The following is a 19182-nucleotide window of genomic DNA, read 5'->3' on the forward strand; positions in this document are numbered from 1 at the left end:
TTTGTGTGGATACATTTTTATTGAAACAGGTACATCTGCAAATCTATTCAGATTTTATGAACAAAACGGATTATTTTCAGCTTTAGAGCAAATGCTGCCAGGTATCCATTTCCAAATCAGTACTTTGCTTTTCCTTCAAATCAGCCCCAGACCCAGAGAAGGACTTAGGAGGACAATGACAGTGAGGGTGGCCTGAATGTCCCAAAGGCGTTAGGCCTGTTAGCTGTATGCTGTTCTAGATGTCCCATAAGGAACTCTTAAACCACCAGGAATCTAACACATCCCATCTCCACCAGTACCCGCGTTTCAGGGCTGCTTGGGGCCTGTGCCACTGAAACATGGACCAGGCCAACGTCTGTCCAGACGTGCACGTGACAGGGGAACGTGGGAGACGTCTTATTCCCCCGAAATACAGCAGCAACTCAACTGTAACAGTTAAAAACCTCAGTCAGCCTTTAAATGTGTTCTATAAAATGTACTGGTTTCGATGATTGTAATGGTATATCTTATTTTTCGGGGCTGTGCTCAAGAAAAGAATCATCTGACATTTCGGCTCAACTTTCAGCAAAAAAGTACTTCAGGTCGTAACCCAAGACGATCGCTCCAGAAACACTGGAATAACTATGTGACCAGAGTTCGTGTCGCAGTTCAATACTGGCTGAGCCTTGTTAATATGAACCCCTTCAACTTACTAAACCATTTGCACTCTATCATTTTCAAAATAAAATTTTACATTTCAATTTTTAACCAAACAAAAAAAAACACCCCCTTTACAGACTTACCCCCCCCCCCCCCAGTTAATATAAAGTAGATTTTTAACCTGGTGGTAATGCAAGGCCTAGTGTCCAAGATACAGGAACATGAAAGGGCCCCCGGAGAGTGTGAATCGGCTGCCTGCGGTGTGCACTCCAGCAACAGAGAAGCAGTCTAGATCTGCAGTCTAGGTCACGGATCAGGTATTTCCCACCGGTCCCAAGCTTCCCCTACAAACGGGGACACTCAGGCTCGATGTCAGCGACTCCACGTCAGTTATTGGCAGCGTCTGCCTGCCTGGGCCAGTTCTCTTCCTCATTTCCAGAATCGAAGTCCTCCTCATTAGAGTCCTTTGCGGGCGCTCTGAGGGGCAGAATGATAGAGTCATAAAATTTTATGAAATACATGAACCAGAATCCCTGCTGTGTACCTTTATACCCCACAGAACTTCAAGCCTCATGCTGAGGGTCAAAACTCGCATCCCAAGCTCAAAGGCTCAAATCAGACCCTTGCTTAAGGTTCCGGTACTTGCCTTATGTACCGAGGTTCTGATAGGCCAAAAACCACATCTTTAGTAAGTTCCACGGCCATGATATCTGAATGTGGGACCTCAAACATAGGTTCCAGCAGCAGTTTCTCCTACAAAGACAACAGCAGGTCACGCACATGGAAGTCAAACACGCAAGACAGGTATGTCAATGGGTCTAGATGTCATTACCATGATGGATCTAAGGCCACGAGCTCCAGTCTTCCTCTCAAGTGCCAGTCTAGCTATGGCCCGCAAGGCATCCGGGGTCACAGACAGCTCACACTGCAAAGAGGAGTCCAGCTCACATCACTCTCCGACGTGTATCATTGTTGACAGTGCGAATTATCAAAAGAAATATCGTTGGGGCTTAGAAACCCATGACATAATGACCAAAGTGGTTTAAACCAACCAGTATGGATGGATAGATGAATGTAGCAAGGTGATGACTTAGTACCATTACCAAGAGCGGAGTAGTAGGATACCTTGTCCATGCTGAAAAGCGCTTGGTACTGGGGCACCACTGCATTCCGCGGCTCCGTCAGGATGCGCACCAGCGTGTCCTCGTCCAGGCTATGTAGAGGCACCACCACGGGCAGCCGGCCCACGAACTCGGGGATCATGCCAAACTCGATGAGGTCACGGGCTTCCACATGCCGGAGTAGCCGGTCCCGCTCCTCCATTTCCTGCACGGTGTCCACCTCGCCGCTGCTGTTGGCCAGGTCGGCTGCTGCCGCCGCTCGCCGTCCCTGGCCCAGGTTGGACGGGCTGCCGAAGCCCAAGTACTGTCGGCGATTGGGAAATAAGTCATTGTTTTAGCCCATTAACTCTAGACACACCAATTCAATTCATACCCTTCACATGGGTCCCACCTTCTCATTCTTCCTGCGGCTGATTATCCTGTCCAGCCCATTGAAGGCTCCAGATGCTACAAAGAGGATGTTTGTCGTGTCCACCTGCACCGTCTCACCCCTCAGTTTTCTGGAGTTCTTCTCAGGGACGTTGACGATGGTGCCCTCCAGTAGCTTGAGTAAACCCTAAAGCACATGGGTGAAAACCGACACAACCCCTTAACGCTGAAGAAGAAAGACGCAGAGTTAAGCTCTTTCCAATATCTTTAACACCTTGTGATTCTTGACTCATAAAAATGGTCTAGATACAGGAAGTCAATGAGGGAACATTCCATAAACATTGCAGAATCCACAGTCTGCATCTCAAATTTTGTAAGACATGACGTACACAACACCCCGGCAACAGTCAGAATGATGATCTTGAATCCACACCGAACTGTCAAACTAACCTGCTGCACTCCTTCCCCACCCACATCACGCAGTTGGTGGATTCCAGGAACACTGCCAATCTTGTCTACCTCATCCAGGAAGACGATGCCTGGAAGGAAAACGTCAGCACTGACGTCTGCGATGTGTCACAGGGCTCACAGGCAACGAGGAACCTAAATGAAGGTGCCTCAGCTCCAGCAGATGGGCATGAATGACTTGTAAAGGCATAGACCCAAGGTGCCCCACCTTGCTGCGCCTTCTCCACCACGTAGTTGGCATCCTGAAGCAGTTTCGCGATCACAGACTCTATGTCCTCTCCCACATACCCCGCCTGAGTCAGCGTGGTACAGTCGCAGATGGCAAAGGGAACATCCAGACATTTCGCAAGAGTCTGAGCCAAAAGTGTTTTACCTGGAAATACCACAATATTAGTACAACATCTTCGAGATAAACTGATATCCCAGTTGACTTCCTGCTGACTGACCTGACCCGGTGGGACCTAACAGCACAATGTTGCTCTTCTCCAGCCTGATGTCACTGTGTGGGGAGTCCAGCACCTCCCCTCCTCGCTTCTCCTGAGGCGGGTGTTGGTTCACCTGCTGTTGCATGGAGGCCCCCAAGGCATTACCATGGGGACTAATCCCTGCGATTTGGAGCAGCTCTGAAATGAAAGGGGACCAATCTGTGGGGTTGGGAATATGACTGAGGGGTGGGGGCTACAAAACGGGATCATGCTGCAGTTTCAGGCAAACATCAAGCAAGGAACACAACCTCTAGGACAGGGGTCACCAACTCCGGTCCTGGGGGGCTACTATCCAGTAGGTTTTCTATCCTACCTGGCTTCTGATGAGCCACACTAGTTCTCAGGTAAATACCAGGAGCAGGTGTGGGTCATCAGAAGCCAGGTAGGATAGAAAACTTACTGGATGATAGCCCTCCAGGATCGGAGTTGGTGACCCCTGCTCTAGGATATATTTCATTCATGTTTCACATGGCTGCGAGTTCTCTCCAGGCACCAGAGGTGGAAAGCTGGTTTCAACCAACCAGTTGAGTACTCTGTGAATGCGACTCTTTATACTCAACTGGTTGGTTGAAACAAAATCCTGGTCCAGATTCGTACTTTCTGAACCTGAACTATCCACCTCTCCCAGGCACCATGAAACACATGGGTCACAGGGTGAAAAGAAGGGTATGTGACCTCTAAGGCAGTGTTTCTCAATCCAATCCTTGGGGACCCCAGACAGTCCACATTTTTACTCCCTCCCAGCTCTCAGCCAGTCAAGAACACCAAATACAAGGTACAGGGGAGCTGGGAATTGGGAGGGAGCAAAAATGTGGACTGTCTGAGGGTGCCTGAGGACCGGGTTGAGAAACACAGATCATGTGTAGTGGATTTATCCAATTTTTAAAGTTAGTCATTTTTGCCAAAAGCAAACACCACTACTGCTGGCAACATGTCAGATTGAATACAAAGACGACACACTAATTTGTGTGTCGTTTTGAAAAACTGCACCCTTTGAGTGTCCAAGAAATGTGAGGCTAGTTCTACACTCCTGTAGAGGAACGAATATGGCTGAATGGAATGACAAGCACCACCCTCACCCTCTGAAGCGAATGCATTACATAACTATGCTTGTATTCAAAACCTTTCAATCTGTTCCCTGTCACACCACCAATTACCAGGTACAAGAGGACGTTGGCCAGCACAGCAGTCTGTTATTGTACAGTATTTGTGGGGAAAAAAGAATCCTTCCGCCTTGGAGCAGTGATACCCTTAGAAGAGAGGAACCCCAATGCTTACTGGAGGAGACCAGCCTCAAAAGGTTTCAGGTAGGTCAAGAGAGTAGGATAAACTGGGACAATATACAAGCAAACTCTTCAGACTAGGGCGTTGTAACAGCCAAAAAAAAAAAAACAAAAAAAACATGTATGACAGGAGACTACATGACGATTTTAGAAAAAAAATCCTGGCATTAATGTTTGCGAAGTCGACAGGTGTGTTTCAGTGTGAAGCGGGATTTTTGGCATTTGTACAATTCTGTCAAACTTGTAGGAGCATAAAAGTCATTGCACATGGTCAAATTATCCAACATCTACCTCTGCATGTCGGGAGTAAATATGCGGATGGAATCATCACTTACTTGTGAATCTGTACTCATCCTCCCGTCTTCGTATCTCTAGCTCTATAGAGAGAGGATGAAAGTCATCACATCATGAGCATCCACCAAAGCTGGAACCTAAAGCCCATTAGCATCCACCTTTAGTGCTAGCCTTTAGCATCCACTCACAGCACTCACCGTTAGTGTCCACCCTTTAGAATTTGCCCTCTAGCATCAACCCTTAGCATCCACCCTTAGCACTCACCTTTAGCATCCATTGTTAGTTTGCCCTTTAGCATCCACCCTTAGCACTCACCGTTAGCGTCCACCCCTAGTGTTTGCCCAGTAAAATTTGCCCTACAGTGTCCACCCGTATTTCTCGCCTGTTAGAATTTGCCCTATAGGGCGTTTTTCCACCGTACCAAGTACCGTACTTTTAATGCTTTGAGAAAACACTGAAAGTACGGTACTTCAAGGTGATGCTTTTACACTGTCGCAAAAACCGGTACCGGTGCCGAATGACATCACAGCAAGAGGCGGGGTTCCTTGTACTGAATTTGAAAAATGGCTGTAGTATATTATACGGGTTGGCGATGTGCAATATTAATACCAACATTGCATGTTATGCACATGCAATTCTTACATCGCTAGTTAGCTATATTAAAATAATGCTTTTTCTTACTTTCAATTCTGTACGGACATTGTAGCGCAGGGGGTTAAAGTTTCGCTAAAATATTTTTACTCTTATTCTGTCATAGGAAAAAAACTTAGTAAGCTTTGCAATTTTAATTATCGTTCCTTTTATAGATTCTTATATGCTTAAAAATCAGTTTAAAGTTTACCTGCCCTGCTTTTGCATGAACACTGCATACATTCTTTGAGACAATCATAATCATTTTCATCCTTGGTGTTTAAATCACTTGAAGACAGGTGTTGAGGAATTTATGAATTCCTTTTTTGTTTTATAAATACCCCAATATTTATTACAACAAAATCACATTGCAATATTTATAACAAAACCACATCGCTAGGACAGCAAGCTATATGCGTGCCATACTAGTATATTCAACAAAACACTTTAATTTCTCTTTAAACCATCTGGATCTTTTTGTTGTATATGTTCTCACAACCTAATTGTTTTTTTTTGTTTTTTTTTTTACTTCATTTATCATAAATTTTCTAAGTTTGCAGCTGTTTTCAAGGCAGCGTTTGTATTGTGTTTCAGCGGCAGGTTATTTGCATAACCAATCTACAAAGAAAGCATCTCCAGTCCCACCCCAAAGTACCAAAGAAGTACCCCAGCTAGTTTGGCACTTTGGGTACTGGTACTTGACCAGAAGTCAATGGAAAAGGGAAAGTACGGTACTTGGTGTGGTGGAAGAGCGCCCATAATGCCACCCTTTGCTGTCCACCCTTAGCGCTCGCCCTCTTCTGTCCGCCCTTAGCTCCCGCCCTCTTCTGTCCGCCCTTAGCTCCCGCCCTCTTCTGTCCGCCCTTAGCGCACGCCCTCTTCTGTCCGCCCTTAGCTCCCGCCCTCTTCTGTCCGCCCTTAGCTCCCGCCCTCTTCTGTCCGCCCTTAGCGCTCGCCCTCTTCTGTCCGCCCTTAGCGCACGCCCTCTTCTGTCCGCCCTTAGCGCTCGCCCTCTTCTGTCCGCCCTTAGCTCCCGCCCTCTTCTGTCCGCCCTTAGCTCCCGCCCTCTTCTGTCCGCCCTTAGCTCCCGCCCTCTTCTGTCCGCCCTTAGCTCCCGCCCTCTTCTGTCCGCCCTTAGCGCACGCCCTCTTCTGTCCGCCCTTAGCGCACGCCCTCTTCTGTCCGCCCTTAGCGCACGCCCTCTTCTGTCCGCCCTTAGCGCACGCCCTCTTCTGTCCGCCCTTAGCGCTCGCCCTCTTCTGTCCGCCCTTAGCTCCCGCCCTCTTCTGTCCGCCCTTAGCTCCCGCCCTCTTCTGTCCGCCCTTAGCTCCCGCCCTCTTCTGTCCATCCGCCCTTAGCTCCCGCCCTCTTCTGTCCATCCGCCCTTAGCTCCCGCCCTCTTCTGTCCATCCGCCCTTAGCGCACGCCCTCTTCTGTCCATCCGCCCTTAGCGCACGCCCTCTTCTGTCCATCCGCCCTTAGCGCACGCCCTCTTCTGTCCGCCCTTAGCTCCCGCCCTCTTCTGTCCGCCCTTAGCTCCCGCCCTCTTCTGTCCGCCCTTAGCTCCCGCCCTCTTCTGTCCATCCGCCCTTAGCGCACGCCCTCTTCTGTCCATCCGCCCTTAGCGCACGCCCTCTTCTGTCCATCCGCCCTTAGCGCACGCCCTCTTCTGTCCATCCGCCCTTAGCGCACGCCCTCTTCTGTCCATCCGCCCTTAGCGCACGCCCTCTTCTGTCCATCCGCCCTTAGCGCACGCCCTCTTCTGTCCATCCGCCCTTAGCGCTCGCCCTCTTCTGTCCATCCGCCCTTAGCGCTCGCCCTCTTCTGTCCATCCGCCCTTAGCGCTCGCCCTCTTCTGTCCATCCGCCCTTAGCGCTCGCCCTCTTCTGTCCATCCGCCCTTAGCGCTCGCCCTCTTCTGTCCATCCGTCAGCTCCCGCCCTCTCCTGTCCATCTGTCAGCTCCCGCCCTCTCCTGTCCATCCGTCAGCTCCCGCCCTCTGCTGTCCGTCCGTCAGCGCTCGCCCTTAGCACTCACCAAGCCTGATTCCCTTGACACCAGCTCCATCAGCATTTGTGACAGCAGCACATCCATGAGACAAGTTAACATATGAGACACTGTACAAATGCCAAACTACATGGCCCTAACCAGTACATGGGTGTGCTTAAAATATCAGCTTGGCACTGGGAATCAGCAGATATAAATACTAAAAGGATTGGATAGGAGTACCAAAAATGTGGATTGGCACATCCATAGTTATAGATTTTGAAAAGCAAATAAAAGGATGGCATTATTGTGTGTTTTTTTCTTTCCATGATTAATGCATTCACACCCTTTTCTCAGCCCTCACTCCCTGGTGACACACGACTGGGTGCAGCACCGAGATTGTGGTACTAGCTGACAAATGGCTCTGCATGCTGAATTCCATGTGTTTCTGACAGACCCAGAAATGGAAGAAAAAAAACAGCCTAGAGCTGTAAGATATAGAGTCCAGATTAATGGCACAGAATGACTATTGGGTCACAGGGTGAAATCAGTGAGATTCATTGGCTGTAAAATCATTCCTTAAATACAAGTTTTGGGGGACTAATTTAATCTGCACTACCAAACCCATCTAACTTACAAACATCCAACCTATAAGCAAGCAGCTCAGTTTGTCGTCAAAACTCCATGAAACAAAACTGCAAAGCATTCAACGTGGACAGACGGCAGCCCCCTCTGCCGCAGGCATGAGGGGCCCCTTAAGGAGCAAACCGGCATTTGGGTTCCTTGCAAAAACCGCCCTCACCTCTGGGAGTCAGACTGGCCTGCTTGTCCACTTCCACTTGCGGCCTGGAGCTGGCTGGGATGTTGTTGTAGATGCGCTTGTAATGGTTGTACACAGCCACGGATAGCACCTTCTTGGCATGAGATTGGCCCACCACGTACTTATCCAGATAGGCGTAAATCTGCAATGAAATAACAGCAAGCCTTTGTTTGGCTGAAACAGCACAGGCACCCAGGCTGGACAGGACACACGACATCTGGAGTGAACACTTAACATCTGGATTATGGGGTTCTTCCCCTTCTCAGTTCACAGGTCCCTTGAAATCAACCTCATTCACATCCAGTAAAAGAACCCCTACATTAGATTTCCTAGATATCCAGAAATCCAGCCAGCATCAGATAAGCAGGATTAAAGACAGAGGACAGCTAACCAGTCGCCCAAATGTGGCTCACCTTCTTCGGGGGTGGGGGGGGCTTCTGCTGGAAGGCCAGTTTAACGGCCTCGGCAGCCGAATCCGGGTCCTTGTTCAGGCTTTTCTTGGAGTCCGTTTCGGAGAGCACCACGAAGAAGTGCTGGCATTTCTCACATTTCACGAAGCGCGTGGATGCTGATGAGCCGGAGGGAAGAAAAGAGGCCACAGAGAGCAGGCAAAGGAGCACGTTAGGGGAAGTGACACGAGCAGGACTAAATGCACACTGACGAATCACCAGCAGGCACTGGCCTCTTGGGCACAGAGGAAAGTACAATCCCAGAGAGACAGTGAACTACAGCCAGCAATGGGGGTCCATGTGCAGCCTTAGTGACCATGTGAGCTGGACCTACCAGTACAGTGACCATGTGAGCTGGACCTACCAGTACAGTGACCGTGTGAGCTGAACCGACCAGTACAGTGATCGTGTGAGCTGAACCGACCAGTACAGTGATCGTGTGAGCTGAACCGACCAGTACAGTGATCGTGTTAAAAGGGTTCAGACTAAGCTCAGATGGTCCAGGGAAATATACAGCCTTCAGTACTCTACTACAAAAAAGACTAAACATTTTTTGCAGTAAAGCATCAGATACACTGGAAAAGAAAAATTAAACATGGATAATTAGGAAAAAAACATACAAACTTAAATTATGTATATACACACAAAAAAGGTATATACATCTTTGTGGGGACTCTCCATTCATTTCTATGGGCATAACCCTAATCCCAACAATGACAACCTTAACCCGAACCCAGCCACCAAACAAAATACTTTTGGCATTGTTAGTTTTTTGACTGCAGTCACAGATTTTTATAAAATTGAGCCCGGAAGAATGGTCCCCACAAAATCAAAATAACAGGTTTTCATCACGGGGGGATCCCCCCCCTCACACACACACACATCCACACACACTTACAGACAAATGTCTCCACATGAGTGCAGGGGTCCCCACATTTGGGGCAGCGCAGGTGGGCCCCCCCCTTCCCGCTACCTCCTGAACCCGCTGATCTCTTCCCACCAGCGTCGCTGATCGTCTTCTGCACATGAAGAGAACACTTAACACATACAGTAGAACATGGGGGGGGGCCTCGTTCTTGGTACCTCTGACATTTCAGAATAGCAAGGTACCAAAAAGGAAGACTTTTACATTAACCTGACCCTTTTATCCAAAGTGAACGGGTACACTGTCATTATGTACATTGTCCCTAGGATTTGAACACACAACCTTTGTGCTATTATTACAGTACTATACTTGTTGAGCTACATGAATTATTCAACTCAGAAAACAAGCATAAATTGATGTACCTTTCCACCATCACCATCTTTAGACATTCCATCTTTCGAGGCAGAATAGACCGGCGTCACTGAGAATAATCTGACAGGCACTCGGCATGTCAAGGTGCCATCATATGGCACCACTCTGCCCAGGGCCACCAGCTGAGCGCGAGTGCAGGAGATCCCTGCCAATGTGATCAGATCGAGGCCCAGACTTAGGAGAATAGGAACAAACTTCTCAAAATGCATGAACATATATGAGGAGCCTATCTGGTTTGAAAAACATTTAGTTAATCACTTAACACACTCGTATAAGAATAATCGGCAACTGACTCACTAATAAACTAATTTAAATAAAACAATAAAGGACGGCTGATATTAAAATGACTGAAATCTCTCACATCATCAAATAGTTAGAAATAAACATGAAGACATTGTCCCTGAACTAGTAAATCATTCAGACCCGCTGTCACATGCAGAACATTGTTAGCTAACTGACACGTATGCCCAAGGCCGACAGTAAAATTAAATATTAAATAATCTTCCAATCTGTTGCCCACGTCAGTAATGCTTTGGGTCCGGGTTGGGTTCGCCTTTAAAAGTTCCCCGGGTTGACAGGCAAAAACAGTCTTCGTCACCCCAGCAGAAAAAGTCACGTTTCTCCCCCGGTTTCGGGAAAGCTGGTCTGATTTTATCAGTACTTTAGGTCTCATTTCCCCAAAAGGAATGGGTTTTCGGTCAAACTGAACTTACACCTAAACGTAAACTAATGATAATTGTTATTATTATTATTATTATTATTATTATTATTATTATGAGTCGGTTTGCTGCTTGTTGACAGCTCGTGACGTGGGCAATGTCCGAGATAAAACACAAATCGATCCACTAACATGCCGCTAGCAATCCGGCCACTTGCCAATAAAGTCATATAACAAACAACTAATCACTTTCTACTAATAAAATAATAAGACAAAAAACACACACGACTTCAAATCGCACTTACCCCTTTGCGCCGAGCTTATTAACAATCTTGCTGCCGAAGTGCAAGTACAGGACATTTTGTCCTAAAGGTTCTGCCAACAAAAACAAATACAAGAGTCTTTAAAAAAAAAAAAAAAAAAGCCACCAGATTCCTGCTGCAGAGAAATCAAACGAGAAAAGGGGGCGAAGTGAAGCAGCGCCGATCGGGGTATTCGGAGGTAGGCCGAGGCCCGCCGGATCGAAACGGGAAAACGATCAAGTCGGATTAATAGTCAGCCATGCGAAAAAGATGATTATAGTGTGTAAACAAGACCAAGTTCACGGCACGGTCGCCTTTCGAGGCCCTTTATTGGACATCGGTCGTGATCCCGAACCAAAAAGCCCCCAGCCTTACACCCGACAACAGGAGTTTTAAGCGAGACAGCAGCAGGAAGCTGCCAGCGTATAGCGGCGGCCGCCGAGACCCCTCCGAGCCAGGCCGCCCCCCAGCACCCCCCGAATGACGGCGCTTCCTCACGTAGGTGGGCTTTCACGGACAGGGCCGGTCAGCGTCAGTACGGAGCGGCTTACGGTGCTGAGGCTCCGGCTTCGCACCGCTACGGGTTATTCCGCGCAGGTCTGTTTGCATCACATGTCACCGAGAAAAGGGGGGGAGAATCGGGTTAGCCGGAGTACGGAGGCCGGGAAAGCCCTGGGGGGTACACGCTGCGGCTAGCTGGCGTTTCCAAACAAACAGCAAGCAGATGATACTCTTACGACTGCAAATCTAGTCTGTAACCCCCCAACAAGGAAGAACGTTATCTTTCCTTTAGTGAAAATTACAACGATGTAAAGAAAAGTCAAAAGATTACATTTCGAAAAATAAAAAACTAAGGACTCCGCTTTTTCAAAGAACGAATAAAAACACTCTATCACCAGTATAGGAAGGATAATGTATCAATATGATAATGTCCAGCATCTGCTAATACAGGGGTGCCCAACTCCAGTCCTGGAGGGCCAGAGCCCTGCACATTTTTGGGTTTCCCCTCATTTTCAACGCCTTGTGCTAATTACTACACAGTTCTTGAGCTGAATAATTTATGGTGGAACAGGGAAAGAACTAAGCTACACAGGGCTCCTGCACAGCAATAATAATGATGGCGAATAATGAATCGTAGACATGGCTAGAATCCCAGTCAACGTATCTTTAATATTTTATTTCTCAATGTAAGTGTGTAATTAGTCATTTCGGTGCTCAGCCATTAGTGCCTGGTTGACCCCCGCAGATCAGCAGGCAGCAGCTCTCGCGCGTGTGGTTATCCGTGACGCAGCGAGGGCACCCCCCCTCCCCGCCCCTCGTGCTCAATGCGGAAGTACAGGCGCGAGCTTGTCACTCTGTCGCGAGCGAAGCACACGGAGCGCGAGGGGTGCAAAGGGGTAAATGCGGTCTTGTGACAGCGGCTGCTTCAAATAAGGGCGAATGGAGTCTTAGTTACAAACGGTAATTAGTGATTATAATAGTTTTTTAAACTTTGCTGCGGAGTAAAGATCAGGCGTTCTGTCGGACTTTCCCGTCGTAATGCGAGTTAGAATTAGGCTTGCTTAACTTTCGCTTTGTTATTCTCTCTTGTGCAATTCTTTGGTGTTATGTGAAGTGCTTTTCAGCTGACCCTTGTGATATGTGCAACACTGATATTAACGTATGGCACGTCGCAATAGAGGGCGGGTTATAGCACCACATTATCTTTTTGCCCCCTTTTCGATAGATTTTATTGTTGCTATATTTTTCTTATGTTTCTGTGATTTTAATTTTTCTTCATAAAAACTAATATAAATTCCCTTGCAGCAGATATGGATGAAATAAGTCAATCTCCTGATTACAACTGGTTCCGAAGCACAGTTCCTCTCAAACGAGTAAGTCATTTTTTTCTCATATTAACACTCCAATATATCTGGACTATGTTATATGTTGCTGCTAGTTACATAGTTACAGTGGGTTTTAATTGATATTTACCTAAAGGAGCCCACTTTACTTGTAGTATGCAGTGTTTCGCTCTTGGTCTCGCAACAGTTGTAGTTGATGCTCTTGTAGATCGTTGTGGATGACGATGACAGTAAGGTATGGTCGCTGTACGATGCTGGTCCCAAGAACATTCGCTGCCCCGTCGTCTTACTTCCGCCCGTCAGCGGAACGGCCGATATCTTCTTCCAGCAGGTTCTGGCCCTGACCGGCTGGGGCTACAGAGTTATCGCGGTGAGCACCACTTTCCTGACGTCGCACTGTTATACTAAAATCGCTGCCTGTTGGATAGTCATTTAGATGACTTAGATATTATTGTATTCGACTATAATATTGGATTACTTACGATTAATCGTGTTTCCCGCAGCTCCAGTATCCAATTTACTGGGATCTACTGGAATTCTGTGATGGATTCAGGAAGCTTCTCGATCATTTACAGCTGGACAAGGTTTTGCAGACCTCATTGCTTTGTAAAAAAAGAAAAAGTTTCCATCAGTGCATTTATGCTTATTGTGTTTGATGGTAAAATAAGCCTTTAATTTTTCTGTTAGATACATCTGTTTGGAGCGTCCCTAGGTGGTTTCCTGGCTCAGAAATTTGCAGAATATACTCACAAATCCCCCCGAGTGCACTCCCTCATCCTCTGCAACTCCTTCAGTGATACTTCCATCTTTAATCAGACTTGGATGGCAAACAGGTGACTGAGTCCCGTCCTCCTGACTGCTCCTCATTTGGGCGCCAGGCCTCATTGTTGGCCGCTGAGCCCTTCATAACAATCTCCTCTCCTTGCACAGTTTTTGGTTGATGCCGGCCTTCATGTTGAAGAAGATTGTCCTTGGAAACTTTGGGAGTGGACCTGTAGATCCGGAAATCGCCGATGCCATAGACTTCATGGTAGATCGGGTAAGACAGACGGCCCAGGGTTCCCGTGTCAGTGGTGAATTTTCCATCTCATGTCATGTCTAGATTTCATCGATTTGTTGCATAAGCATTGAGTTTTTGCTATTTCATTCAGTACAAAATCTGCCCTGTGCACATTATAATGCATATTTTTATACATATTCCAATAAGAATACTTTGCAGATGAGATTTCAATAACTCAACTCAAACAGCACTTGTTATTTTTTGGCTTTGAGTATCTGTGGGAGTCTTTTTTTTTAAATACCTCACGGTCATTTGGAAGAAGGCATGTGTACTGTACTCCCATGATGGATTGCGCCGGTGCAGGTGCAGATTTTTGTATGGGAAGCATTTTGGATATAACCGCAGTGAGAGATGTGATTTTCTGTTCCTATATAAGCTGGAGGGCCTGAAACAGAGTGAACTGGCCTCGCGACTGACCCTGAATTGCCAGAATTCCTACGTGGAGCCTCATAAACTGAGGGACGTCACGGTGACCATAATAGATGTAAGCTCTATATTGTATGTTAGCTGTTTCCACAATGGCTACCCGGTTTCACACAGGTAAGCTTACTGCTCTGCACGTGTCCGTTTTTCTCCGAGGTCTTCGATCAGAGCGCGCTCTCCCAAGAGGCTAAGGAGGAGATGTACAAGTTGTACCCAGATGCAAAACGAGCTCACCTCAAAACGGGCGGGAACTTCCCTTACCTTTCGCGGAGTGCGGAGGTCAATCTCCATATCCAGGTATGGCCTTAGTCCTTGGGATTTATTCACAAGGCCGTACATGAGTCATGGGGGGCGGGGGGCATTATCTTGGGTTGCATCACAATAACTGTACCAATTTGAAATCAGTCCCAGAGTGCAGACGGCAATTATCCACTTAGGTGCTTTTAACCTCCAAAACGTCATCTACACTGTGCTCTGTCATCACATCCAGGTGGGGGTGTCATGGGTGGGCAATCGTGGGCCATGCCCCCCCTCCAAACACCACTCACTAAGCACACCGTTTCATTATATATTTTTTTATTTTTAAAGAAAGCTGTTCATCTGAAAACGAATAAAAACATCTTGAATATTTAATGTTTGAATATTTAATATTTAATCATTTGGTTTGTGTTTAAAAAAAAAAGAGTCAAGATGCCCCTTAAAATGCATTTATAACATTTATGATCTCATACATGGTTTAAGTACAAAGTTTTGATAAAAGAAATCTTGCAGTTAAAGAATCAGAACTAGGGAGATTTCAGTGCTGTGCTGTTACAGAGGAACTGAAATTCTGACAGGTGCATAGTTTTTTTTATTTAAGATAATTTTCATGTCTATGTATTTTGCATAAAAGGAACAATGGTAAACCATGTTTGGTAATTATTCCTTATCCAAAATGAACTTTCTTACTTTTCTATTAATAAAACAATTTCATCCATGGAGACCTAGGCTACAGGGTGTTCAGGCTTTATGTAATGCTCATGTAAGTGGCTGGGTTTGACCTCTGACCTCTGGACTCAGATTCATATGCGGCAGTTCCACGAGACGAGGTACGCAGCTCTCGGCCTGGCCTTGGTGAGCACAGACGAGGTGCAGCCGCAAGCTCCCGGCCCTAACAGGACCGGCCAGTGAAAAGAGGACCGGTGACACTCCGTCCCCATTCCGTGGCTGGGACTGGCTCACTGCGCTATCAGGAAAGCTACTACGGTCTGAATGCTGTTCATAGTGGCCTCTACTGGTCTGTAAACTCAGAGCCATCAGGGAGGTGTTCCACAAAGCAGGATGTCTCAGTTAGCTGGGTTACCTTAAGCTAGAAATCATGATCGTCCAATAGGAATGCTTCTTACCTAAACTCTTATTATACGGTCGTCCCTTCATGAAGTTAACCCAGGTAACTGAGAAATCCTGCATGGTGGAGGACCCGCCTGGCCTGGTTTTCGAATCCTTTCTACTTCAAGATACTGTTTGTGACCATTCAATAGCATAATGACATGTGAAAAGGCATTCTGCTGCTTTGCCGAAATCTATTTTTGTAAGCACTGCTACTGTATATAACCGTAAATTGCCTAAAAGCCTTTGTTTTAAGAGACTTTTCTATTTTTTCTATGTGAATTCTCTAAAGACTCTTTTGACTTGTTTATGTTTAAATGCTGTCGTTTTATTGAGCGAATGAGGACTGTTTCAGTGTCAGGAAAACACTTACAGAAAACACTGTTTCTGGAGCTAATATTTAATTTCCCTATAAAATAAAACATGCTTCATTGCAGATCGCTTGTGATTAGTTATATTAAAGTAACCTCTGTCAACAATAATCTTTAACCGAGGAGTAATTAATCTTTAAATTCCATTCTGCAGGTTGAAAAACATATTTAATCTTGAACAAAAGTCCTTCTATGTCAGCATATGTTTAGATACAGTGCTGTGTTTCTGTTTAATCTTTAATCCGTCGTTTGGGACTGCGGCTGGGTGAAGACTCTTGAGCGCTCTTCGGACCCAGGATTGGCCAGCCGTTATTTTCAGTGTTTCGGACCTGGGGCCTGTTTCAGAAAACAGGATTTCTTGTTTAACTGGATAACTTCTTGGATTTGAGGTAGTCTGGGCTAAAATTTAAGTGAATGAAGATAAAGTCCTTTCAAACTGGGATACCTAACTAATGTGTAGAATCTACATTCTGGTACGGCACACGTAGCCGCATTCCCTGCGCCGTAGCCTGACGCATACCTCCCCAGAAATGTAACTACATATCATCCAGACTCAGATCTCAAGCTGACTGAACATCTGTGGGATGTGCTGGACAAATAATTCCGATCTATGGGGGCCTCACCTCACAACTTACAGGATCTGCTGCTAATGTCTTGGTGCCAGAAGCAACTGGAGTCCATGCCTCTATGGGTCAGAGCTGTTGTGGCGGCACGAGGGGGACCTACACAATATTAGGCAGGTGGTTTTAATGTTGTGGCCGATCGGTGTAGATTTATAATGATGTGTCTTTATGAGCTGGTTTGGGAGCATGATTATTATGTGTACAGATATGCTATTACATTTTTTATTTAAGGAATTGCGTGTTAATGTAGTTTACAACTTACTGGGTGTCACCATATCTGCTCACCACTGGGGTCTGACTCTTGTGTCCGAGGAAATGCTGTGGGGTCACCGTGTCCCCGCTGTGGATATGTGACTATGGGAAATGCATAGATTGCATATCTGCTTATTTGGATTCTTTAGGTACTGTACATTTTGCCAGTACCAGGTAGGAGCCTCTTTTGCCTCCAGAACCACAAGATTGGTGTTCAGAGAAGCCGTTGTGCACATCACCATTAAATCCAGCTGTCATTTTTGCACTTGTGTCCTTCCTGTTAGCTTTAATGATTCTGACCATTCTCCTCTGAACTCCCTAATTAATCTGTTTTTTCCCATCTACACAATTCTCTATTAACTATAGACATTGTAGTTTGTGAAAATCTCAGCCATGTTGTTGTTGTTTCTCAGATGCTCAGTCCCGTGTGACGGGTGCCCACAATCACCACATATGACGTCACTCATATCAGGTGTCTTAGCCCTTCTGGCACTTACCCTAACAGTCAGTGAACCCGACTTAACACTGTCTGCATGCTGTATATATACAGTTGTAGCCACATGATTCTCTGCTTGAAGGAGCTGCCTGTTTGCGTTAGTAAGCAACCATACCTAATAAAGTGGCCAAAGAGATCATGTTGTCTGGGAAATGGCAGCTGGCAGGCAACATCCATCCGTCTGTCCATTCGTCCATCCATCCATCTTGTGTGTCCACTTCTCCTATGTGGCTTCACTGGGGTCCGGATGCTAGGCAACACAACGGGAATATTTTCTCAAGCTCTGTAGTCAGTTTGTGTCCCTATTCAACCCTTTTCAAGTCTGCCAGGTCCAGCTGAGCCGATGAAACGGCCCTCTGTGTTCCTCTGGAGTAATTCAGTCACACGATGCTGCCTTTATTCTTAGAGCCCAAATCGTGGTTCATTTTAAGCGTCTTACTGTGGAAATTACACAAAGAAACGTTACATAAGGTGAAATGCAGTGAATCCACAGCTGCACATGAACACAAGCTGGTGCCGTAGGTGCATCACTGCAGTTTGTTCCTGTTATTTAAATGAATTTCTTTGTTAGAAATGACCGTTATGCAGTTTCACCAACTACGGGTATCAGCTGTATGTTGCTTTTAAAAAGTACCTCATGAATACTTTGAACAAGAATTACTGCAGTGGGCTGTACAGTAGGAATGTGTGTTTCTCTAAAAATGCGAATTTGTGACGTGCATGTAGTTTAAGGACCAGCCCTGATAAACCACAGAAAACAACAAAAACACAGATGTCATCCAAAGGCACAGAATGCCTTGGCTTTAATAAAGATGTGTGTCTGAAACAGTTTTACGTGCCCTGAACACACCAGGTCTGCATAATTCACTGCATGTTGATATGATAGGAGCTTGATAGGGCAGTCAGTCACGTATAGCATTATATAAATAGATATTTAAATCTGACAAATACAGGAATAAATTATTTTGGTGTAATGTTACACAACACAAACATATTCTGGTTTAAATGGCTATGTACAACACATATAGTGTAAGTGAGAAATTAAAAAACAAATCCCTCCTCTTGCTTTCTGGCAGAATGTCCTGCTTTAAATTTGATTGCAGAAATCATTATGGCATATGCTCAGTATTAAATGTTTAACTTAATATATTATGAAAATGCATGACTTTTTTATATGTATTGTACTTACTTTATTGTTGCTTTAAGTTTTCTTTATCCTGCTACTATTAGATGTATGAAGTGAATTTGTATTCCCAACAGCTCCCTCTGCTGTATTCTGCAGGCACTGCATCGAGCCCCACCGGCCTTATCCAGAATGCCGGGTTTACCCTAGGCTGTCAAAATCCACTTTGCCATCTAAGCATTATTTCTACAATAGGTCCGCCATTTTATTTGTATTTTTACCATAAAGGATTTTTTTCCAGGTGGGGGGGGAATAAGGTGCAGTGCTATTTGGGACACTGGCTTAGGGAATGTGGGCCGTTGCCTCTCTGGTGGGAAGGAACCTGAGCTAGCAGGGAGGGAGGTATCAGCTAGATTTCATTGGCTTTCCCTGCAGGCACAGTGGGGGCCCTGGATCCAGACATCTTGGCCCCTCCCAGCAAAGGCCTCAGGCTGAGCACTGGGCAGCTGCAGCTGTTCCCACTGGCTGCCTCAATGCAACTGCAAGCTGCAGAGAGGGGATCCATATCTGTGGTTTATGTGTCTGCCGGGACGCAGCCTTCTTAAAATGGGCGGGATGTGTGAAAGGGTCCTGTCTGTGTACTTTGTGGTGCTGCTGGGAGATTTCAACACATATCTGGGGAATAGGGGAAGTACATGGCGACGCATTAACTGGAAGACTTAAACCCAAGTGGTGAACTGATATTATTTATTGATTTCTGTGCAAGCCATCGATTGCACACATCTTGCAAGCCATCTATTGCACACATCTTGTCTAAACATT

The 19182-nt window shown here is 46.2% G+C and overlaps 2 protein-coding genes across 8 annotated transcripts; one reads left to right on the top strand and one right to left on the bottom strand.

Moving 5' to 3' along the window:
• LOC111859926 (ATP-dependent clpX-like chaperone, mitochondrial) lies at nt 1–11482 on the bottom strand. 3 transcript variants are annotated; one of them, XM_023843093.2, is made up of 15 exons: nt 11352–11482; nt 10804–10873; nt 9831–9985; nt 9442–9562; nt 8508–8662; nt 8077–8236; nt 4701–4742; nt 3044–3220; nt 2806–2970; nt 2580–2668; nt 2152–2316; nt 1765–2064; nt 1472–1564; nt 1286–1392; nt 1–1116 (listed from the first exon to the last, which is right to left on the bottom strand). In XM_023843093.2, exons 2-15 carry the CDS (start codon nt 10856–10858, stop codon nt 1026–1028), a joined length of 1875 nt encoding a protein of 624 aa, XP_023698861.1. In that variant the 5' UTR covers nt 10859–10873; nt 11352–11482; the 3' UTR covers nt 1–1025. The 3 variants fall into 3 exon arrangements, with proteins under 3 accessions (XP_023698861.1, XP_023698859.1, XP_023698860.1); XM_023843091.2 differs by having other exon boundaries at nt 11299–11431; XM_023843092.2 differs by lacking the exon at nt 11352–11482 and having other exon boundaries at nt 10804–11288.
• On the top strand, nt 10984–15931 carry LOC111859900 (maspardin-like). Of its 5 annotated transcripts, none has more exons than XM_072698267.1 (9): nt 10984–10999; nt 12607–12674; nt 12853–13014; nt 13148–13228; nt 13332–13477; nt 13575–13683; nt 14081–14188; nt 14284–14424; nt 15187–15931. In XM_072698267.1, the coding sequence occupies exons 2-9, from the start codon at nt 12612–12614 to the stop codon at nt 15295–15297; spliced, it is 921 nt and encodes a 306-aa protein (XP_072554368.1). In that variant the 5' UTR covers nt 10984–10999; nt 12607–12611; the 3' UTR covers nt 15298–15931. The 5 variants fall into 5 exon arrangements, with proteins under 5 accessions (XP_072554368.1, XP_023698809.1, XP_023698808.1 ...); XM_023843041.2 differs by lacking the exon at nt 10984–10999 and adding an exon at nt 12106–12261; XM_023843040.2 differs by lacking the exon at nt 10984–10999 and adding an exon at nt 12107–12261 and having other exon boundaries at nt 12610–12674.
• The last annotated feature ends 3251 nt before the right edge of the window (nt 15932–19182 follow it).

Source organism: Paramormyrops kingsleyae, chromosome 13 (assembly GCF_048594095.1).
Source record: "Paramormyrops kingsleyae isolate MSU_618 chromosome 13, PKINGS_0.4, whole genome shotgun sequence".
Lineage (NCBI taxonomy): Eukaryota > Metazoa > Chordata > Actinopteri > Osteoglossiformes > Mormyridae > Paramormyrops > Paramormyrops kingsleyae.